Raw genomic sequence first — 25,043 nt, 5'->3', positions numbered from 1 at the left:
TATGATCCTCTGGTGGGGTTGGGTCCCAGTTAAGTTGCCCAACCCATGATGAAACCACTTGCCAATTACATATAATATCCAATTCGTCTCCTCACCATCAGGTACAATAATTCATTAGTGCATCCAAGTGAACCAAGCTTGTTAGTCAAGGGCACAAATGAGACTTCATAATGGGCTTCCCTTCCAAATTTGGGGCTTTGAGCATATAATGGTGTTACCTCCCTAGGTAGGAGTTGCTAATAAACAACCTTATTAGTTGTTCTCAGCCCCTAAAGGGAAAGACATGTCCAAGGTACATTCTTCAAGTGATAGGCGTCATGTGGATGGTGATGTGGTGGATTGGCATGTAGAGGTCTCAAGGCCAAATGCCATGGGCTCAAGGGTGGTAATGATGAGGGATGTCCACACATTTAGGTGTATAGATGTAGGAGGGAGCAATCATGGTACTTGAGTTACCTCGACCTACCCTTCTTCATTTGCCTTTTGCCTTTTTCTTGATTTTTCTTATTATTACTGCTTGGGGCTCCAAGAGATGAGAGCATGCTGTGTATGATATAGTAGTTATTACCCCCTTAAGGTTGGGTAGTTCATCGCCCACCAAGGGTTGGGACGTGCGTGGGTTCCTTAATGATGTGGGGGCACTCATGGGGCCCTAAGAACTAGGGTGATGGATGTAATGAAGGGGTAGAGCTCATGTTTGGCTTTTGCCCACGTGCTAATATAATGACTTGGCCATCTTTTGCATTTTGTACTATTCTTTTTCTTTCATTTGCGGCCATGATATGCTTTTTTTTTTAGCTGCATCAACCTCTGGGGCAACACTTCTAGGACCGACCCAGACATATGGGCAAGGGGAGGGGGAGTACTAGAGCCTTCTGGACCCAGTGATCATGTGGACCCAGAGAGGGAAGATGATGAAATAGGGCTCGTAATGTGCAGAGGGGAGTGAAAATGTGAAACGGGAAAATTGGACCACACTACCAAAATCGGGGTTTCCCAAGTTGTGCCCATCCCGAAGCTATAAGCCACATCATGAAGCTCTAAGCTAGTAGGGAAGATCCCACATGACTAGGGTTGAGGATTAACCCCCCATTTAAAGTGAGAGAAAAAGACTATAATCAAAACCCCTCCTTCTTCCAAGTCACCTAATAATCCATATTGTGTCTAAGGAGTAACAAGCATAAGCACCCAATTGCACAATGAAAAACATACCTTCAGGGTTGGATGGCCTACCTTCAAACATACGCTCTTGATAGATCGACGAGGGGACATATGAATGGCTTAGGTAGTGGAAATCAGCTGGCACAATATATCAGCTACATTGGTGGTTGTTAGGGGCTGCTGGCTGTAGACAAATCTAGGAGAAAAATTTCTCCTATGGGGTCACCCACTGGTGGTGGGTAACAGGGACCAGAGGCAGGCGAACCAAAGGGGTAGAGTGTGTAGGCGGACCAAGTAACACGAGTACACACAACCAAGTAGCACGAGTATGCAGGGAAACCAGAGGTGCAAAAACCATAACCTCGGATATGCTGTCTGGACGACAAGAAGTCGACATAAGGAGAGTCAGTTGCTGGTAGAAAGTTGTTTGTCGAGGCCAAGTCGACGTAGGGGTAGTAGAATGTCGAAGTAGAGAGAGTGTAACCAGACACTACAAGAGCGATGTCGAGCCAACCATTAGTGTTGAGCACACAAGATTTTGTTTTATTTTGTTGTTTCTTTTGCTACTAGACTATTGAAGTGTCCAGGTAGCACGTGTGATTTTTGGGCAGGGAGCAAGAAGGCTCCGAGCAGCCTTGGGAAGTGTGCAGGAAGCTTCAAATAGTGGGCAACATGCTTGGGTAGTGTGCAAAAGGTGAAAAGATAACTATTGGTTAGTTTGACAGAGATGGCTACTGGGCTACGTTACGATAACAAGTTGGACGGGGCAGGAAATTTTAAGCCCATGGAAGTAGTAGATTGTTATGTTATTTGAGGAGCAGGAGTTGTGGGACATCGTGGAGAATGCTGTCCCAATTCCTGCAGATCCTACTTGGTTGTGTTTAATAAGATAAACGTGAAGGCCAAGAGAATAGTCCTGGACTCCATTAGAGACCATGTTATACTTCATGTGATGGGGAAGAAGTATGCCTATGAGATGTGGGCCTCTTTAACCATGTTGTACCACAGTACAAACCAAAACAAGAAGATGGTGTTGAAAGAGAAATTGAGAAATGCCAAGATGCTTGAGACTGACACAATTGCATCATACCTAACTAGGATCACTTGGATTAGAGATGATTTGGCAGCAGTGGGCGAAATTATTGACACTGAAGAATTGGTCAGATTAACATTGAGTGGCTTTCCTCCGAGGTTGGATGCCTTTGCTGATGGGATCATTGCACAAGAGAATCTTCCCATCGTGGGATGGCTTCGTACATGAGGAGACAAGGAGACGTTCCGAAACTGCAGGCCAACATGATGGAAAGGATGATGAGGAGAATTTTGCTCTTGCTAGAAAGGGTAAAGGTAAAATAAAGGGAAGTGGGGGATCTGCTTCTATGAAGGACATGAGTAAAGTGAAGTGCTTTGCGTGTCACAAAGATTGGTCACTATGCGAGCCAATGTCCACACAAGAAGAAGAAGAAGAAGAAGGTGGATTAGGTGATTGAATCAACATCAGCTAAGGTTGATGACTTTACGGAGAAATTCGAGAAGCAATTTTCTTTGGTTGCCTATATTTCTGATAGTAGTACTGTTGTGTATGAGGACACTGGTTAATGGCTATTGGATAGTAGAGTGTCTAGTCACATGATAGGGATCAAGTCAGTTTTCCGACTGTTTCAGAGATAGAGTCAGACTGCCTTGTGAGTTGTGGAGTTAGCACAACACATGTAATGAAGGGGGTTGGATGTGTCAGATTCCAACTAGAGTCAGGAGGATTTTTGGAGGTGACAGGGATGTTGTTTGTTCCAAGGTTGATGGTACACGTGCTCTCAGTATCAGCCTTGGAGGATGCTGGATATAGAGTTTTGTTCCGAGATGGATAGGTGCTTCTATATTCAGAGGGAGCGACCTTGGATGTAGTTGTAGTGCTTGGCATCAGACAGGGGCAGTCATACAGGTTGTTGGGACAACCTGTGGGTATATTCGACGAGATCTTGGATATAGGATTAATGTTAGTTGCCAAGAGGGAGTAGGTGGCGAGGAAGAGTGATTCTTCAAGTAATGCTAGGAGCCTCAACTGGTATGATATGACATTGATGGATGCTCAAGAGCAAGATCCTAGGAGCATGGTTGGATGTGACAGGTTCTCAACTCAAGTTTCAGATCAGGTAGCAGGACAAACTTCAATGTCAGAGGGAGTAGCTACAGATACTGAGATGGGCTTGGAGACAAATTCAGGTGGAGGAGGTTCTTCTAGAAGTACCTCCCTCACTAAGAGGGAGTGTTGAGCTTTGTAGCTCGAAAGGTACTTCTAGTCTTGTGTCTTGACTAGAAGGACCTTGATTTGCTTCATTAGGAGCTTGCATGCAACATGCAAAGTGTGCAAGTGAGTTGAACACATGTTGATGTGTTGTGTGTGACATGCATGAGATGTGCATGTAAGGCAAGCTAACTTTATGACTTGTACTTGAGTTAAAGTAAAGAAATCAAAAGATAGGATAGTTAACTAAAGTAAAGTCACTTATCTTCAGTTAACTTGATGAACTAATTCTGGCTATCAATCTTAGCTTAGGGAAGTTATAAATTGAGCTTAAAGTGAGGAGCTAAGACACAATAGTAGCGCAAGATTGAAAGAGGCTTCTCAATGTGCGTGTGTTGGGTCCAAGAGAGTGTAGAGAGGTTGGTGATTAGTTTTGTAATTTGTATTTTCTCAATTGGGCCATTATCGGAAGATGAGATCCCAAGTAAGTTTTGTGATTAATTTATTAATGAAGAAATGTTGATTGGGCAAAAATTTGTTTATGTGTGTGACGCCAAATATTTTTGGTTAGGAACTTGGCTATGTATTCGTTTAGTTAATAATTCATGGGAACCGATTACCGGGTGCTGGGTTTGGGAAATTCTAACACGGTTACCAGAAATGTTTCAAGGATTGTTGAAGAGTGTTTGAATCTTCTGAGCTTATACACTGAAAAAGAAAAGCTGAGTTCTTCTTCAAGATTGAAGAAGAAGTTCTCTCAATAAAGATGAGTCAGTTGCAGGACTTGGTGTACCCTTATTATTTCTACTATGATAAGGTTTGATGTTTAAATAAGAATACATATATGTGAAAGTATCATTGCAAGTAATGATATGAAGCAATGTTCAGCACGAGGACTCTATATTTTAGGACATTTGGGTATTGCAAAGCCTGTTGGACTTGCAAAGAGTGTTATAAAACTAGGGTTTGGATACCCTAGGTTAACTTTGAAGGATAAAGAAGACCTAGGGTTTGGAGACAAAACCCTAACTAGACGTTTCCATTGAAAGGAAGAAACCCTAGATCATGCAAGGAAGAAATAAAATCATGTTGTTGATGTGGACGTGGATAATAAAGTTGCAAGATGGATGCAGGGAGGGTAAGATCAAGAGGTAGCTCACATTTCCCTATAATTCTCAAAAGATAAGTATTGTATACCTCTCCTCTTTGATTATTATTGTTGGTTAGTCAGTTTCTTATCTTTATATTCTTTGCTTGGTTGTAATTGTTCTTCCATGGCCTCCTAGTGAGGATTACAGGTACGTGTTGAAGGATGCCAAGGCTCTAGCAGTAGACGGAAGAAGTGGAAGAACGAAGCAAAGCATGTGACAAGAGGACTTTCCAAAATTGTGGCTCGTATTGAGGGATATTGTATTAGATGAGATATGAGCTCAGAGGGAGGGAGTAGGCAGATCAACATGTTTGAAGTATACCTGGATTGTGCCGAAGGGAAGTCAGTGGTAGCTTCCAAATGGATCGATAAGATTTGGCATGCGGCAAATGACAACATAGACAAGTACAAAGTAGAAAATAGAGAATAGAAGGTACTCCCAAAAAGAGGGAGAGGATCATGATAACAAGTTTGCTCCAATTGTCAGGTACACCTCTGTTACAATTGTTGCTTTGTAAATTGCACCAGGTGGATGCAAAGGTCATTTTTCTCAATGAAATAATTGTAGAGGAAGAAGTATACATAGAGCTACCTCAAGGCTTTGAGGTGCATGAGAAGAAGTCTCATGATTGAAGATAACATTGTACAATCACAAGCAAACACGTTGAGCTTGGGCTTGGATTGATGGATCATGATTGATCATATATGATTTGTCTTTGACTGAATTAGTAGGACTCATGTGACAGAGGGAACAATCAGAAAGCCTTGATTTAGCTCCAGAGGGAGTAGACCTCTAAGTTTGAGATGATGAATTATCATTGACATTGTCAGGCTAGATAGCTGAAAGACGGGAGTGGCAGAGGGAGCAACTTGAATTACCATTGCTGGATATGTCTTAGTGTGAGAGGGAGCACCTAATCAAAGTGGCAGGGAAGCAACTGTGGTGATAGACCTAGTAAAAGGGTTGGTGTACCGGCATGGTACAGTTGGTCATGGAAAAATCAGTTATGATTTGAAAATTTTCTCAAACAATGAAGTACAGTTGCAGATTTAGATTGGGCAGAGAGTGCTGAAGACAGAAAGAGTCCATCAAGATATTGCTTCAGTTTGGGCTCTGTTAGAACTGTTGCTTTGTAAATTATACTAGATGGATGCAAAGATCATTTTTGTCAATGAAATAATTGTAGAGGAAGAAGTGTACATAGAGTTATCTCAAGGCTTTGAGATGTATGAGAAAAAGTCTCATGATTGAAGATAGCTTTGTACAATCACAAGTAGACACATTTGTGAAAATTCCTAGATCTAACAATCTCTGGAATCCTACTGCAACTAGCTGAATCCACTTCACCTAGATCGTAAATTACATTACAAACTTATTTCAGATTTCTTCTTGAAACATTGAAGTAAATTACTGAAGCAGCCTACACCAAATTTAAATATATTCTGAAACATAGAAACTGAGCAAGGAAAATAGAAACACATAGGACATCATTATTTTTGGACAAAAGTCCCCAGAAAACCCAATGCGGGAAAAGCGGTGCAACAACTCTGAGGGTTTTATTATTATGCAAGAGAAAATTTGAGTGCAATTCTAGGATGCTCAACTAGCAATTTGATACAAAGAGAATACTGAACGAAACACTGGTGAAATGATCTCACCCTGTCATTGGGAGAATCAATGACTGATCCTGTTGAACTGGAGACTCTGCGTCACCCTCTGCATGGCCTTTGCGCAGAACTGCATCACTCCCGGATATTTCTGCGTCACCCCTGCTGGGTATTACGCTGCCTCTCTTCCGGATCCTCTGCTGGCTGAGAAAATCGATCTTCTGCCTCCCGGACTTACACCCCAACTTCCAACAACTGAAACTCGACTTCCTTTAGCAGGAAACTTGACTTCCCCTCAAGGACTGCTCTGCCTTTGTGTCAGAACTGCGTAGGCCAGCCTCAGCCTTCCTCTGGACATCTTTTTGTCCTCCCTCTGCCTCGTACTCTCTAGAAATTCTTTCTTTCGGATTCTCACTGCCACTCTGTTGCAAAAGATCTCCTCAATCAATTTTGCAAGATGGAGATTTCATTGAATGTGATTGACACCATGAGTCCGTGGAGGGTGGAGACCAAGAGACCTAACATGGAGGAGGCACTTGAGTGGTTGGAGCCTGATGCTGATGTGTCTGAGAAGGAGAAGGAATCAAAGGAGGATGTTCCACTTCCATGTTGCAATAGAGCCACATTTGGAGGAGGAGATTGACATTTTGTTGTAGCCAACACCCCCACAGAATCAAGTAGCCAGGGGAAGAGTTGAAAGACATCCCACTTCAACTTCCACCTTAGCACTAGCTCTTGCACCTTCCACGTCAAGTTTAACCTCAACATGTCCATCTATTGCTTGTGGAGGAAGAGTGGTGACCTTTTGCCTGTAAAAAGGGGTGGAGGGAATTGTTGATTCCTTAGTGCATTAACCTTGTAGTATCTAGATGCCTTTGTTGAAGTTGTAACTAGGTTTGATCTTCATGATGTCACTGATGTATTTATTGTATTTATATTTGTGTCAAAGCATGTTCTTCATGCTTAGAGTCAAAAGAGTCAAAAATTAAAATAATTTATTATGAGTCAAAATAAAATTTTGAAGGGCTTGTTCTTCATGTCCCTTGCAAAAGAAATAAATATTAAATTTGTTAAATGTCATTTGTCTTGCCAAGATGCCAAGTCAGCGCTCCTACCCCTCAAGTTGGCTCAACTACATGTGGTACCCATTCGCTTGTGGAGAAGTCTATTTATAGCCCATTCAAATTTCTCATTAGGACATCATCATCATACGCTTACATCTGATCCAGAACGAAGAAGAAGAAATATTATTGAGGACAAAAATTGAAGCTATTATTGATCTCTTCTAGGCCTCGCTCTAGTGGACAAGAAGGCTGAAGTCTGCTCTCATTCTTGGTGGCACTATGACATGCGGATTTCCTGTGGCACTATGGTAAGCGAAATTCTTTGTGGCACTATACTTCTACAGTATGCAGGTTTCTTGAATTACTGTACTTCTATGGCATCTTCTGGACAAGCTTGTGACATAATTCATGTGAACAATTGTTGCTTGGTGGAGGGTTGACTTGGCACAAGAGTAATAGGTATACATGTCAGTTTGTCTATGACTTGGATTTCTCTTGTTGACAAAGATTCTATAAGTAAAGAGTTGATGGGTTTTTTGCTTGTGGGTTTTGTCCTGCCCTCTGGCCTAATTTCTAGAGCCCCTTATCTTTTTGTGCATTGTATTTGTATAATTACTTGATGACCTAATGAATGCAGTAAATGCTAAATGAATAACATATATAAACAATCACAAGTAATTATCATGTTAAGAAATTATTTATTGCTTTCGAATTTCAACATGGTTTCAGAGCTAGTTTCAAGAAGCCGTCTATCTTTGTTCTAAGGTCCAAATTATTTTTGGTTAAAAGTATGGAGGTTCCCATGAGAAGAATTGAGTCCTATTTGTGATCCAAATAATGATTATCGTAGTACAATGTGATCTCCTTGTGAATACCTCTATAACTGGTCCGAACTTTTGATTAATCCAAGACTCTGTGGGTTAGTAATATGACCACGCTTCTCTCATCTGAAATAAAGTCCAAGTCTCTTTTTTCTATGTGGAGAAGGGTCCGAATTTGACATGTAAAATGTTGAGCTTTTGATCTATCTCTGTGGAAAAGAACCTAAGCTTCTCGTGAAAGAAGGGCCGAGTCCTCGTATTACCTCTGTGATATACTTATGGTACTACATCTTTGTGTTGGCAAGCTTGATGACAAAATAGAAGAAAAGACATCTCAATAACCTATATGGCATCTGAAAATAATGATCCTAGTTTTGTCTCTATTCAAAGTTAAGACCGAGCTTCTTTTCTCGTGGACAAGAACTTGAGTAAGTTAAGACTGAGCTTCTTTTCCCGTGGACAAGTGCAAGTTCCTTTCTTATGATCCAAGTCATATAACTTGTGCGAAGCTCATTAAACCAAAAAAATTGAATTAGAAACAAATCCAAGCAGATATTCGTCCTTCTCCAAGTACACATCATTTGAGCATACAAAAACAAAGGATCTAAAGTCCTTTGTCTCTATGTGAGATCTGAAGGTTATTCATCTCAGTAATATAAGCGAAGTTTATGGTATGTCTGAAACAGTGTGAAGTTTATGGCTCTTGTAATATGGCACCTAAAGCTCATGACTCCTGTAATACGAAGCCAAAGATTTGGAGTACTTTATCACCTTGTCTGACGCTATAAACATTGATCTATGGACTTCGAAAGCTCCTCCTTTATGTTATTCATCCGAACTCTTCTGAGAAAGTTGAGATACATAGCCAAATGCCGACCTGATATTTGTTTGAATATTAAAGATTGAAAGTGCAGAAATCTAAGATTCGTCACATAAGTCATACATAAGACCTGATGAGGACAAATGGCATTCTCAAAAGATGAAGAAAACTTGTATGGAAAGCTCAACATTGATAAGTAAAATTACCTGATGTATTCGTTGAATTTGACCAAACATGTCACAACCCTTGCAAGCCAGAAGTGACATATATGTCTGAGGCTTTATGAAAAGCAGGATATCAACACCTTGATGCATCATATATGCTGATGATTAGAAATATTTACCTTGATACAGGAAGTGCAACTTCCAAGGAAAGGAGGTTGAGCTCCTTTTCAAGTATCCAAAGTACAATGTTACAAGCCAAGGATATTGGAGTAAAAGTTGATGCTAAAGACTCTTGAATATTGAGATCTACCATGATGAAATACAATGATTGCTTGGCTTGATGAAGTCAAGATTAACTGTCAATTAAATCAATGACATAAGAAATCTATGGTCTTGGCATTTGGGCACTTGCAAATTAAGAGTCTAGGTTTACAAAAATCCTAGCAAGTTGAGAAGAAGTTGAAAGGAAAAGTCTTGATCATTCAAGTGTGTTGATCTATAAACCCTAGCGAAGGTTTGAACAAGAAAGATCTAGGGTTTGTACCCTAGGATTGATTGCTTCCATTGAAAGAAGTAGAAACCCTAGCCTATGCATGATGATGTGGATGAAGTTGTCTTACAAGCTGGATGCCAGATGGAGTTGACAAAGTTGCAAGTGAATGCAAGAAGTCCATAGATTAAGAGGGAGCTAACTCTTCTCAAAAGATAAGTATTCTATACCTTTTCTCTTTGATTAAGACTATTGTTATTGTCTTTAATTTTTGGTTAATCTCTTGTCTATGTATCCTTTGCTTGGTTATAATTATTCTTCTATATCCTCCCAGTAAGGTTTGCAGGTCAATAGCAAGGATTGCTCAAGTATTAGCAACAAATGGAAGAACTAGAAGAATGGAAGCAAAACATAAGGACTTTTTCCAATGTGTACTAAAGAAGAAAATTTAAAATATGAGAAAAGTCAAGCATATAGCTGATAATAAGCATGGAAGCAAGAAGGATCTCCCCATAATAAGGAAAGGATTATTTGCCTCAATTGGAAGGGTTACCCCAAATTTTGAAGGAGTCGCATGATTAAAGAAGACCTAGTACTTTGGGAAAGAGGGACTCATGATTCAAAGGAAGAATTATTGACTTTAGAGGGAGCTGGAAGCAGAAGGATCTTGGATTAATACATTTCTACTTGAAGTTTGGTAGAAAACTAAAAGAATCTCGTGATGAAGATCCTCTAGAAGTTTGGGATGATGGATCTGTTATCGCTCAATCTAGCAAGGGCCCTAGGAGGGGTTCCTAAGGGACAACTACTAGACCAAATGGCAACAATGGGACAAGGACCCACTGTCACCTTAGTCGATGCCCCCTACTCTATACAGAATTTCACCTATGGTAGGAGTCTCGGTATGGAGGAAATCACTTGAATGATAGGATGAATGGCAAGGTATAACATGATTTCCTAGGCCCATTCAAATGAGAAGCTCAATTAATGGTTCAAATACTTAAAGAAACACTGAAAGGCTTCCTAAGAAAGACCTATGAAGGATGAGCTCAGGCTTAGGAATATTCAAAAATGATGAATGCCTAAGATCAAAACTTTCAGAACCCCTCACTTGTGATTGATGTGTTTATACTAGGGTTCAAAGTGGGGCAAGGATGGCTCATTCAATGGAAAGATTTAATTAAAGTGTGAGCTTTGGGAGAAGCTAGGGTGACTTTCCACAAAAAACCCCTTGAGAGAAATACTATAAGAGACCAAGGGTTGAGAGATATACTGTGGTAAAGGTTCATCCAATGATCACCTATAGTTAAGAGAAAAGGTTTTGAATGATGAACTACAAAGTGCAAACCTTCAAGAAATCCCCAAGTCAAAGCAGCTTCAAGGGTTCCCTCTTGGTGTGATAGCTAGGGCATAAATTTATTTGAAATTCCACCGTCAGAATTCGTTCAAAATTGGAGGATGCCTAGAGGAGACATAAATGAAGAAACTTGTCCAGATGGAATCCTAAAATTACTCCTCCCTAAAATTTCGCATCAAGCCTTAGAAAATCTCCTTATCCTTAGGGGACGAAGAAAAGAGGAAGAAAGGAGGTGAAAGAATGATATTTCGTTAAGTTAATGTGATCACTAAGGATCTAGGACTAGTGCTTGGCTATTGGGAAGATTGGAGTCCAAATGATCAAGATTTAGGAACTTCGCTTTTCAACGAGGCCTAAAGAAGCAGCTACTCTCTTCTTGGATGTAGCTTCACAACAACTTTATAATTTTATACTTTGATATGCAATATTTGATGGAGTTTCAAGCAAAAAGGTCCACAATTTACCCCTAGGAAAATTCGTTCTTCTTTCTAAAATGAATAACATATGCAACGAGCCAAGATTACAAGTGTTTCATAAATTCACATTAATTTTTAGGGCACAAGTAAAATCATGACATAGCGTTCCATACGTTAGACATGAAACATTATGAAATTCGCATGAAAAGATCACTTACATGACAAAAAGAGTATATCCATCCATAAACTTGCCAAATAGAAGCTCCAAGAGAGATAGTGAAAATATTCCACACATCAAAATACATATAATCATCCAAATCGTTCCACAAATTGCAGGTCCGAAATCTTTAGAAAGATATATCAGAACACCTCTCTTATATTTATACAATCCTCTAAGGGGTTTGAATGGCCTAATTATGCCTATTAATGCCCCTACAATAGAAATAATGGGCAAAATAACATCCTTTTGGTGACAAGCCCACCAAATGGCTCCATAATATGAAAAAGAAGCCTCTCAAGAGGGCCAAAAAGATAATACAATAGCTAGGAGGGCCGTTGGAAGGCCTAGCAAAGTCCCTCATGTGCCCTAATGAATAGGAGGGCTCCAATAACGTTGACGAAGGGGGTGGCCCCTTGATCTCCAAGCAAATGGCTTGTGGTGCTCCCAAGTGGCTGTGGGGGTACAAAAGCATCCTCATGGGTCTCCAATTGAATCGAACAAGCATGTATCCCATTTGTAAGGGCTAGAACAATGATGCAAGCCCTCCCTTGTCTCCCATGTTGAGACAAAACCCCATCTGGGATGTGGATCAATTGCAAAGTGTGTGGTGCAAGTGTGTAGCCAGTTGGGCAAGGTGGTCCAGGTGCATCATCATCATCAAATAAGTTGGACACGAGCGAGCAATGAATGGTGCTGAAGCATCCCATGGTGTGGCTATTGCTTTCTGCTATGGTGGAGGCTCATGGCTCTCAACGTTCACCCAATAAGTCCCATTAAGACCCTCTGGAGGGCTTGGATCCCATATACGGAGACCAAACCACAAGATGAAGCCCCACCTATAATCCTGTATAAGATCCAATGCGTCGATCCGGTTACCCACCAACTATTCGAATTTCTCATTTGGACATCATCATCATACACTTACATCTGATCCAGAATGAAGAAAAAGAAAGATTATTGAGGAAAAATACAGAAGCTATTATTGATCTCTTCTAGCCCTCACTCCAGTGGACAAGAAGGCTTACATCTGCTCTTATTCTCTGTGGCACTATACTTCTACAGTATGTGAGTTTTTTGAAGTACTGTACTTCTATGGCATCTTGTGGACAAGCTTGTGACAGAATTCATGTGAACAATTGTTGCTTGGTGGAGGGTTGACTTGGCACTTGAGTAATAGGTCTACAGGTCAGTTTGTCTATGACTTGGATTTCTGTTGTTGACAAAGATTCTATAAGGAAATGATTGATGGGTTTTCCCCTTGTGGGTTTTGCCCTGGCCTCTGGCCTAATTTCTGGTGTCCCTTATCTTTTTGTGCATTGTATTTGTATAATTGCTTGATGACCTAATGAATGAAGTAAATGCTAAATGAAAAACTTATATAAACAGTCACAAGTAATTATCATGTTAAGAAATTCTCTATTGCTGTCGAATTTCAACAGCCTCGTGATGATTCATTTCATGAGATATGTTTATTTTTTTTGGATGCTATTTTGTATAATCCCATCAAGTTTTATCTCTTAGGAGTTAGGGAAGATATTTTTTTATTGATGTCTTATGTACGACTTGACATCTTATACATCTATATATCAGTTTTATTTTCATATTTTTGTAGCAATGCGTTTGTTTGCTGTTGTTGCTTTAGACAGTTAAAATTAAAAAAAATGATTATCTTTGTGAATTTTTAAAGTTTCCCAATATTTTCCATGATATTGCTGATAAGTTGTATTCCGGACCCTTGGCGATAAATCTGCTCAGATGATAAATGTAACATTGCTTTGAAGATAATCCTAACTGTCAACAACTTCTAGATTCCCTCATCAACTCTTTCAACATACGTAGGGTTCATTACGTATCATGTCACCGGGTGTGCCCCTGGAATCAATTCAATCTATTGTACACACCACTTTGGTGGTACTTCTTTCAGGGCACAATATGACCATGCAAAGACATCTGTACAATCTCTAAATATATCAGAGGCAATTATGACTAAACATTGGGTCCCAGTTGCTACCAATTATAGTACATTTGGGGGATTCTACAATTCTCAGATTCACTTGTGTTGTGATCAGATGTTCATTAATGTTATTTTCTAATCCTTGAAATTTGTGAGCCGGTTCTTCAGTAAACTTAACATTTTGTCCTTGCCACCTTCAGAAGTATCATCGATTTGTGCAATATCAACATGCTGTCTGTCACCTTCTCGTTGTCATCTGTTGTCCCGTTGTTACCTTCTGTGTTATCACTATGGTAAGGTCCACTCTTGCATCCTATCTACTGTGATTTCAGTTTAAGCTAAGCTTGGTTGGGGACTAAGAAAAGGTTATGACAGGAATTCATGTCAAGGGGATTGCTTTACATGTGAAAATTTAAAGACATCTTAATGATGTTATTGCTAAAATAAAGGTGATTGTAAGGCAAAAGTTCTTGTTGGACAGTTGCAAGCTTTTCCCAAGTTGATTTATATGTGATCATGCATATGTGGTGATATGAGTTGTTTCGAGGACAGTTTATAGTTACATCTCTCTGCCATATTTACCATTAACAATATCTTTTTCATTTTCCTTTGTGTCTGGAATAGCAATATATATATGAAAGGAAATTTTGTTGTTCCACATCAAGAGTATTTGTCTTTGGAATCCCTTACCAGGACTTGTGTGTCTACTACTCAAGTTGACTGCTGTACAGTCATGGACAGGACAGTCTGGGTTGTTGCAATTAGGTTTATGGTTATGATGGTCTTTATCATTGCCCTTTTCACTTTTCTATGCATGGAATTGTGGGGTATATAAGGGAATTTGTTTCCACAAAGAAGATTTAGGCCTTTGGAATTATCTACTAGCCCTTTTGAGCCTATTATTTTTCGCTGTATCTCAATCCCCATCCGTAGCAGCACCCCAGCAATCTGTAATGCTTTGAAGGTGTTGTGGAAGAATGCCAATATTAAATCTTCATATTCATTTTGAAAAAGATTGTTTTATTTGTGAACGTGCAAGATGAATAAACACAGAATATTACAGATTCAATCAAAATCGAAAACTATTGATAAGGGCCATTTGATGAGATTTATTATTTTCATGCCTATCTTATTTGTAATGTTTGTTTGATCAGGTTACTTCAAATCCATGGGACTCATCCCGAGTTCCAGGAGGATCTTCAGGTGGTTCTTCAGCGGCTGTTGCAGCCAAGCAGTGTGCAGTTTCATTAGGAAGTGATACTGGTGGTAGTATAAGACAACCTGCATCATTTTGTGGGGTCGTGGGCCTGAAGCCCACATATGGTCGGGTGTCGCGGTTTGGTCTGATGGCATATGCCTCATCCTTGGATGTGGTTGGATGCCTTGGTTCATCAGTTATGGATACTGCTATTCTTCTCGGGGTAATGGCTGGTAATGACAAGTTAGATGCAACTAGTAGTAAAACTGTAAGTCTTTTCCTTTTATTGTATCTGCTTTTAAATATGTAATGTATTTTTCTGAATGTGGTCTTTGCAATTAAAAGTAGCCTGCTACAGCTTGTCTTTTATGTGGATACTCCATCCCCATGTAGCAACAAAAGTAGTTTGAGTGCATCAGACAGTAAGACAGTTCTTCCAGTTTAATTGGATGTAGTAAACTAGTTTCAATTGTAGAAGCAACTGCAGACTGGTTATATGCGATATGAAGTCTGCTACCCAAAATTGATATCACATGGATTATTTTGATAGAGCGTTCTTCAGCAAACCAAATTTTGTGCTTAGGCTAGACTCTAAATTGGTGCCCCTTCTAGAGATAATGTAATATAACACATATTCTCAGTTTCGTTGGAGCTGTTATTTTTCTTTTTAAAATTATGAATCAAGGCTTGTATCATATGAGAAGGAAAAAATATCTGATACTTCGAGACAGTGATCATTCATTTTTCATATTTCATTTTAATCTGCTTCCTTGGGTGAATACTTGCATAAGGAAATTGAAGTGAGCATTTATGATTTCTCCTTTATGTTCTAAAGCTTTTCTGCTATAGAGTGGTGTTTGTTCTGTTGTGGTGAGCACAGGCACTCATCTAGTAACTGATTTACAGGCAAAGTGATCCGTAAACTGCCAAGGATATTCCACTGGGCAGTTCGTCGAAACAAATTTGATAGATATATTGAAAATCCAAAATCTATACCATGAGGGTTAATTTTCCTTAGATTCCTGGCTTTGATAAGTTACAGTTTCTGCTTATGTATGCAATATATGAAATATGGAAAATAGAGAACAGTGAAAGATATGCACTCACAAACCTCAATGACTCAAGATATGCTCTGGGAAATCCTTATGGGAGAAAACCCCGCTGGAAGTTGAGGCTGCTGTGCTCTCTCTTTCTCTGAATGGAGATGGATGCAAGTACAAATGAGTGAGACTTGTGGCCCATGGGCTGCTACAAAGCACAAACCCTCCCTGTTTGCTCTCTCTCTATTCACTCCCAGCTACTCTGCTCATATATGGAACAAAATGCCCTTCAATAGAATGGAACCCCTTTTCCTCCTAGTGGCCAAATTATAACACAACTTGATAGCCCACTATTGGTTAAGTTTGACTCCCTCAACTCTCAAATAGAGTTAAAATATTGATCCCTCTAGAGTCTTATTCATTGTGATCACGTGGCTAGCCCCTTTTCCATGAGTGATGGGCCTGGCGTGGCATTCTCTCGAATCATGGTGGTGAAAACAGGAAGGTCAACTTTCGGGGGGCGTAACTTTTACATATGGACTCCGTTTGAGGTCTTTCTTGCACGTTGGAAAGATATCCAAGTGTAGAACAACTCCAGGGGTCTGGCCCAAGCAAGAGTTTTTGAACCCTAGATAACTTTAGGAAATGCCTAAAATTACCTCTGGAAGGTTTGAAATTTGTCAAATTGGGACCCGTCGGTAAAAATGGTCCTGTGCTGTTATTCATCCAAATTTTCCACTCTGAAAGCATCAAGATGGATGACAAATAATATAATGATCCAATTCAGATCACAAAGCCCAGTGTTGCATGTTGGTGTCACCAATGGGAATGTTGGACGCATTCATTTGTCTCTTTATATTTCTATACAGTAATTAACCTACTCCCTATTGCATCCATTACTTTCTGGCTGAGATTCCCCATTCTTCACATGATAATTATGGTATTTTTACACATTTCACGACTTAATCACCATTAGACATTCTTATTGGCATTTGCATTTTGCTTATTTTGTGGGGCTATTGCTCTCAACCAACAATGTAATTTGGGTTGTAAGTTTAAATTCAGATTCTTTTGGGTTGGAAATGGACTACTTCAAAGTCTTAAAATCTTTCCCATGAAACTCTTCAATGTTGGTGAAGCAAACGACGTGTCCCACTTCAAAACTGTAATCTCCAAAATACACTTTCATGTGAACCTGTTTGGAACTGGTGAAGAAATCACAAGGTATGCAATTCAACTGTGAGAGAATATATGCATGGATGGTTAGAGCAGGAACACACAATGCTGTTAAGCAATAGTCTCCAAGAATGACAGATGGCAAAGAGGCCCATGACCATGTGCTCATGATGGTCAAAAGAAAACCAAGAACTTTTCCATGTTGTCATGCAGTCAATAGGCTTAAGATGTGCCCTAAAAACCTTACGTGACAAGATGATCTTCCCATCATACAATGTACATGTGCTAAAGAGAAGAATCAAATAAATGTAGCCATCAATGGTATCATGTGTAGATACTACTACTAGGGTCTATTAATCATAGAGAGCAATGAGGATTTTACCATTGTACAATGGACTAGACAAGGTGATAGCAGGTCCTCTAAGAAGTCCTCAAATTGTGCTATGAAGAATCATCAATCCAACCATAGTAGGCCCTAGTATAGGGTACCAATCTTATGCACCTTCACTAAAGATTTTAAGAAGCGTTGCTAGGAGAATTTTGGTCGTTGGATGGAAAGTAAGAATGTATTTGATTACAATGATTAGGGTGTCGATACCATTGATATATGGTGAAGGATCTTGGGGTAAACGAAAGGTGTAGGATGTGGTTCTCGCATCTCAATAAGAGAAGAATCATGAAAAGTGTCAAACCCAAAATTTGACATATCAATAGCTGATGAATTAATAGACGATGTAGGATTTGGTGATTGGAAAACAATAATAAATAAAGTAGATAATGCAGGATAGTGTTCCCATGAAATAATAGTTGCAGGGAGATTAGGGTGACTTGCATCTAGCAATGAAGTCTCAAAATATCCAAGGCCTTCTCTCACCGATCTTGTCCTAGGCTTGATAGGAGTAACAATACTATTTGCATATTTACCTATTTTGCTACTTGTATGATCTATTTGATGTAGTAATTTGGATTTGATGCCCTAGTATCTTGCTCAAACTTCAAAGTCAGGTGATGAAAATTCATGGTTAGCCGTTAGTGCATGGTTAGATTCTTCAATAAATAATGCAGTACAGTGACCCAATATTTTAAGTGGTGATTTCTTCTCTTTTAATTCATCCATAAGTTTTAAAAGTTAGTAGCACAAGTTTCTTCATGATCATTAATACAAGGTGTCAAAAATTGCATCATACTTGTCAAAACAATAAATTTGTAATTTGCTAATGGAATCCTCTAATGTACCTCTAGTACTTTTCGAGTCGCTTACTGCTTATACACGCTGTTGATTGAGATCATTTGAATTTTGAATGGACTTATTCTCCTTGGCCACATGTTTATGTAGAAGATCATGTTCATGCTTCATGTTTTGATACATGTCAAAGAGTCGGACATTCCCACTTTGAAGTCATGCAATAAATTGATCTCATCTTGAAGCTAGATATTAGATTTCGAAACAACCTTCTCCTTAAGCACTGTATTAACATGTTGTAATTGAGTTATAGTATCTTGCTCATTGGCATCGACATCTTGCAAAGAAACAACTTCATTATCGAGTTGAGAAATCCACTTTATAAGTTTGAAAATGGCGTCCAACATGTAATCAACCTTCTTATGGATTTTTCAGAGCAATTCTTTCTCATGAGTTTTCCAAAGAAGTAATATTTCTTTGTTTCGAAGAGCATCCATATCAGGAATGATTAAGGGTATTTTCTAATAGTTAATATTGTTGAGATCACAAATGAAAAGTGGGGATTGAATGGAACTGAAGACATCAAACCAAAAAATGCAATAAAAGGAATAAAATGTTACTAAAACAATGTGTTATTGTTGAGCATTAATGCACCAAGGTGAGGAAGATCAAGTGCACAAGTGAGAGAAAATGACACGAGGTTTGGGAGCCTGTAGGCTTAAGCACTTTATATTAGAGAGCTTTAGTTCAATTTGAAGCTTGAGTGTTGTATTTAAATTTTATACCACTCAACTAGATAGGGCATCCTCCCAAGATGGGGAGTCCCAGGATAAAACCTAGCGGCTGTCACTATAGCACCAAGAGTATATCCAACATCCCATAAGCCAGATATACCAGTAATTTATGATTTAGCAAGAGCCGAAACTCCACGAGGGTGGGGAAGCCTAGTCCTTGAGCTTTATCACAACGGGCCAAAGATGTCCGCTCATGGGATTTGAAATTGTTGATTTTGGGTAGGATCGGATGTGCTCTAGCCTTGAAACTTGGTGGAGAGGCTAAGAGACATGAGATCTCCAAGACCCAGAAATCATTTGGAGACACACTGACAGATACTCAGTATCCCAAGGAAAATCGATTCTCAAAGAGAAGGAGATCGATTTCAGAGGGAGAGTTGCAGGGTGGAGGAAGAGGAGGGCATCAACAATAGTCAGTGTCTGAGGAGGAGGTGACGCAGGGGCAGTGAGAGACAACGCAGAGGGAGACACATCCCTCACACAGGTTGACGCAGAGGGACACAAAACCATGCAGAGTGACGCAGAGGTGACGCAGTAGTGGGAGAAAGGTCTCCAGGGTGTTAGAAAGTTTCCAGGGGAAAGTCTCAGGTGTTTTCTCTCAGTTTCTTTGTAAAATCATTCCTTGTAAAGCGATTGTTGCTGAAGATTAATAAAACCCTCATCTGCTGCACTGGTTTTCCCACATTGGGTTTTTTCGGGGACAATTGTCCAAAAACAACTGTGTTGATGTGATTGCCACTTGTGCATGTATATCGTTGTTATTTTCTCTGTGTAATTATGTGATAACTGTAGTCGTATTTATTTTAATGTTTGCTGAAGGAATTTCGTAAATAACTTATTTTGAAGAATAAGTAGGTGAAATAAATCAATGGTTGCAGTGGAATTTCAGGTTAGAAATTTTCACATGGTATCAGAGCAGAGATTCGACAACAGGAGAGAAGAATTGGCTATGGGTCAGGTGCATGATGAAAAGGCATCAACTCAAAGGGACTCACGCGGATTTCTAGAAGAAAGCATGAGGAACATGGATCACGATTATTCGATATTAGCTTCTAGACTGGAAGAAGAAGTCGCTTGCCTAGCAAGTTCTGCCAACTCTGAGGTTTGGTATATAGATAGTGGAGCTTCTTGGCATATGATAAGAATTCGATAATGTTTTTCAAATTTTCAGGAGAAAGGATGATTTTTCAGATCACCATGGGAAATAAGGCAAAGTGTACCCTCGTAGGAAGAGGTACTGTAGTCTTTCAAATCGAAGTAGGAGAGCGGCTTTGAGCAACCAATGTGCTGCATGTGCCAGGATTGGGGATGAACTTACTCTCTGTATCTCAAGTTCAAAACAAGGGCTATGCCATTTTCTTCATTAAGGAGAAAGTATATGTCAAACACCCGAGTTGGAAAAGGAAGGCCTAGATTGGAATCAGAAGTAACAGGCTGTATAGATTACAGCTAGAATCTCCAATGGCACTGATAGGAAGCAATGGAGATAAATATTTGAATGAACTATGGCACAGGAGGATGGGACACTTACACCATGGGCTATGAGAATTCTCAGGAAAACAGTATTAGGAGTTCCAGAATTAAGTACCGAACGAGTGATGTATGCAGAAGGTGCGCTTTAGGCAAGTATGCCAAAGCAGCGTTTTCCAAAAGTAACAATAGAGCTTAGAGTGTTTTAGGATTGATACACTCAGACATCTGCGGACCTATGTCCACAAAAGCTCTTAGTGGTGCTGAATACTTCGTCACCTTCATCGATGACCATTCTAGGAAGACTTGGATCTATTTTTTGAAAACCAAGGATGAGGTTTTTGGTCAATTCAAAGAGTTCAAGGCTCTAGTAGAGAATCTGACAGGAATGAAGATAAAAGTGTTGCGCTCAGACAATGGTGGAGAGTACGTTGACGAAGACTTCATCGATTTTTGCGCTAGGGAAGGCATCAGAAGAGAGTGGACAACTCCCTACAATCCGGAGCAGAATGGAGTAGCAGAAAGGAAAAACAGGACTATTGTGGAAGCAGCTAGGGCAATGTTGTATGATCAGGATATGCCCAAATTCCTGTGGGCAGAAGCATGCAGCACGATAGTTTATGTCTAGAACAGGACTCCACACAAGGCATTGGGCAAAATCACTCCGGAAAGGGTCTTCACTGGGAAGACACTTGAAGTCAGTCATTTCAGGATATTTGGGAGTTTGGCGTATTTCCGTATACCCGAAGAAAAGAGAAAGAAATTAGATCAAACTGCTGAGAAAGGATATCTTGTGGGATATAGCAAGAATGCTAAGGCATATAGAGTCTATCTTCCAGGGAGTAGGAAGGTAGTAGTTCGGCGGGATGTAAAGTTCATGGAGGACAGAGCTTTCAGGAAATCCTCGGAAATGCCTTCCAAGGAGTAGTCAAAAGACGATCCGTTGGTCCAACTACTTCGACCAACAGAAACTAGTACCAACTATTCTCCCAAAGGCAAAGCTTCAGAACAAGAGGAATCTCAGGAAGAGGAAGAGCTGATAGATGTACCCGCTATCAGTGAAAGAACGAGTCGGGAACTCCTACAGATTCTACGGGATGCAGAGGAGTTTATTGGTGCACCCAGGAATGAAAAAAGGGAGCGAAGATAGCCAGAAAGATACCAGGCCCTAGTAGCTCAGGTTGGGGAACCCTCTAGTTTTCAGGAGGCCGTTCAACATGAAGTATGGGTAGATGCTATTGTGGAGGAATACAGTTCTATAATGGTCAATGATGTTTGAGAAGTGGTACCTAGGCCTCAGGACAGGTCAGTGGTAGGTTCGAGATGGATCTACAAAGTCAAACATGCTATAGACGATAGTGTGGAGAAATACAAAGCTAGTTTTGTGGCTAAGGGGTATGCTCAAAAGGAAGGTGATGCAGGAGGATGAGGCTTGAAGAGAAAAGACTTCGAATTTTATTCCAAAAATACAAAAAAAGTTTACAAGCAAAGGAGTGGGATCCTTTAGCTGTCACTTTACAAAGCTTTCTAGATAGGATTTGAGCTAGGATTCATGGATTTGAATTATCTTGTAATTAATTCAAGTATTTAGTTTAGTTGAGATTCTTGAGGAGAATATCATGTAGGTTAGATATTGTCTAGGATTAGGCAGATTCGATCCATTGATTTAGGATTTGATTGTTGTATGTACAGGTATTTATGTAAGTTTTGAATTAGTAGAATGGGATTTTGGCTGAGGAGGATTGGAATGTAAAATTTGGAATCTCTCTGTATCTCGTGAATACTGTGCATGGATGGTCAAATCCCGAAGGTCTCTTAAATTTCCTTTGAATTAGTTCTGAAGTTATTTGATTTCAAAATTGAATCTATAGGGTTGAATTCACATGAACCTTGTGTTGTTATTTCTTGAATTTTTCAATTACAGTGAACCGTTAATAGCATGGATATGTTTCAAGATCATAGAAAATAATTTAGAGACAGACTAAATTTGGCAGAAGTGCTAAGTCTTGGTGGAGATAAAAACCACGTGCAGAATAGAAGAGCGGTCTTCGTAGGTGTAAGCAATATCTCGCGCAGTCTAAAAGGGGTAAATGGTATTTTGCAAATTTACGCGATTAACTTGAGGGGTTGACACGTAGCACGGGAAAACCACTTTTTTCGCACTCTCTCGACTTGTTATGCATCATGCAAGAATTTACGCGAGATTACGCGATAGCCGCTTGGATCAAGCGCGATTGATCGACGATGGAGATCGGCCAAGCTAGTTGGCAAGCGGGTGACGCGATAGCCGTTCGATTAGATGGGTAAAATTTGACGGTGATCGCATCGGAGGATGCACGAGATTTAATTTAAAATTTCAGACGCGATAAGGTTATGAACTAGGGTTTTAATTCCTTTTGGTTCCGTGGAAAATTTGAAGTTTTGCCAAATACTGAGTAAATTAAATAAGTCTGCTATTTTAGCGGGATAAATAAATTTGGAGGTTGATGACTGATACTCCAAAGGAAACCTGAGAAGAAGTTCCACCCGAACTTGAAGGAATAGTTTCTCGTTTTGAACAATTATCCTTAACACCTGCAACCAGCCCACCATTAGTGGTATCAGAGCAGCCTATTGACACTGAGCAGGATCTCAAAGATCAGAAAAAGAAATCCAACATGGCTTTTAGAGTTGGAGGAAGACGTGGTGGTGGTCAAAGAAGAGGAAGACCAGTTGCAAATGCTGAAGTGTTGGAAGCTATGCAATAGATGCAAGCTAGATTAGAAGCAGTGGAAATGGGAAATCAAAGAGATGCAGGTGCTGGAGATGTCAGTGAGCCTGAAGTTGAAGCTGCAGAAGAAGAGGAACCTGCAGAAGTTACTCCTAAAATGAGATTCTTTAAATTAGTGTTGGGATCCACATCTAAACCCAGACTTGAGGTTTCAGTTTATACAGGAGGTTTAAACCCTGAGGAGTTGATAGACTGGATTAATGACATGGATAAACTTTTTGATTATGAAGAAATGGAAGAAGGAAAGAGCGTGAAATTTGCTGTCACAAATTGAAAGAATATGCAACACTTTAGTGGGATGGAGTGCAGGCAAAAAGAAGGAGACTTGGTAAGTAGCCAATTAAAATTTGGAACAGGATGGTGACGGAGTTGAGAGGTAAGTTTGTGCCAAGTGATTATCAACTTTCATTATTTAGACAGATGCAGAATCTTAGACAGAGGTCTTGGACAATGAAAGAATACAGAAAGGAATTTTACAAAGTGAGCATAAGAGCTAGACAAATTCAAGATACAGACGAGAAGGTTGCAAGATATATAAATGGTCTTAGAATGGAGATCCAAGATGAGATAAGTGTGCTGTTTCCTAAAACAGTAGAAGAGGCTTATCAGATGGTATTGAAGGCTGAAGAAAAACTCATGAGGAAGCAATCTGCTAGAAGTAGAGGTCCTTTTCAAGGAAGAGGAAGTCAAGGTGGTAGAGGAATATTCACAACACCTAGAGATGGAGCTAGCAGCAGCTTGAATCAGCATACACCCACAGAAGGTGATGCAAGTGGCAGAAGGAGTTTTTCCAGAGGAAGAGGAGGTAGAGGCAGAGGCAGAGGAAGAGAAATCAGATGTTACAGATGTAACAAGTTGGGACACAGAGCCTATGAGTGCCCAAAAAACGCAGGGACAAATAAGAGAAATGTAATTGTTGCTCAAACTGAAGAGGAAGTAGCAAAGGTGCCAGAAGAAGAAAATGTACAAGAGAAAGGGGAATCTTTGGTAGTTAACAAAGTTTTGTTAAAGCCAACAAAGGAAGTTGTTGAACCAGCGCAGAGAAAGACTTTGTTTAGGATTGTGTGCAAGGTTCAAGGAAAATGCTGTCAAATGGTAATTGATAGTGGCAGCACCGATAATTTGGTCTCTACAGAAGTGGTGGAAAAGTTGAAATTAAAGACAAAGAAACATCCAACACCTTACAAGGTGTCATGGCTTCAAAAATGACATCAATTGTTAGTGAATGAATAGTGTGAAGTGGAGTTGCAGTTGGGCAGCTACAAAGACAAAATTCTGTGTGATGTGATGCCTATGGATGTGTGTCACATATTGCTGGGAAGACCTTGGCAGTATGACAGAGGAGCTATGCATGATGGGAAAAAGAACACATACAAATTTGGTAAAGATGGTGTTAATCATACATTGCTGCCTATGGAAGAAGAGGATGCATCAAGAAAATCTGATCCAAAGACTCTATTGCTTAGTGGAAAAGAATACTTGCAACAGATTGAAGAGAATGAGGTAAATTTTGCATTGATTTGCAAACCCAAGGTAATAATTACTTACACTAAAATTTCTGATTTGCCAATTGAAATTCAAAAGATGCTGGAAAATTATTGTGATATCATTGTAAATGATTTGCCTAATGAGTTACCACCCATTAGAAAAATCAATCATCATATAGATTTGATTCCAGGGGCAAATCTGCCAAATAAAGCAACTTACAGGATGACTCCCACAGAAAATGAAGAAATAAAAAAATAGGTTCAGGAATTGTTAGATAAAGGACTGATTAGAGAGAGTTTGAGTCCTTGTGTAGTGCCAACAGTGTTGAGTCCAAAGAAAGATGGAGGCTGGAGAATGTGCACTGATTCAAGAGCAATCAACAACATAACAATCATGTATAGATTTCCTTTACCTAGAATTGAAGATTTGATGGATTGTTTAAGTGGAGCAAGAT

At 39.7% G+C, this 25,043-nt stretch overlaps 1 protein-coding gene across 3 annotated transcripts in view; it reads left to right on the top strand.

The window, feature by feature from the left end:
• LOC149165316 (Amidase family protein) overlaps nt 1-25,043 on the top strand; it is a 191,627-nt gene that overhangs the window by 12,319 nt on the left and 154,265 nt on the right. For all 3 annotated transcript variants that reach the window (XM_089432285.1, XM_089432284.1, XM_089432286.1), the window contains exon 2: nt 14,625-14,936. In XM_089432285.1, the coding sequence (XP_089288411.1) occupies nt 14,625-14,936 (312 nt within the window). The remainder of the gene's footprint in view (nt 1-14,624; nt 14,937-25,043) is intronic.

This window comes from Pinus tabuliformis, chromosome 5_1 (assembly GCF_031772625.1).
Source record: "Pinus tabuliformis cultivar Carrire ecotype Pingquan chromosome 5_1, CPIR1, whole genome shotgun sequence".
Classification (NCBI taxonomy): Eukaryota; Viridiplantae; Streptophyta; class Pinopsida; order Pinales; family Pinaceae; genus Pinus; species Pinus tabuliformis.
The sequence above is the reverse complement of the archived record's forward strand: the minus strand, read 5'-3'. Positions and strand labels throughout refer to the sequence as shown.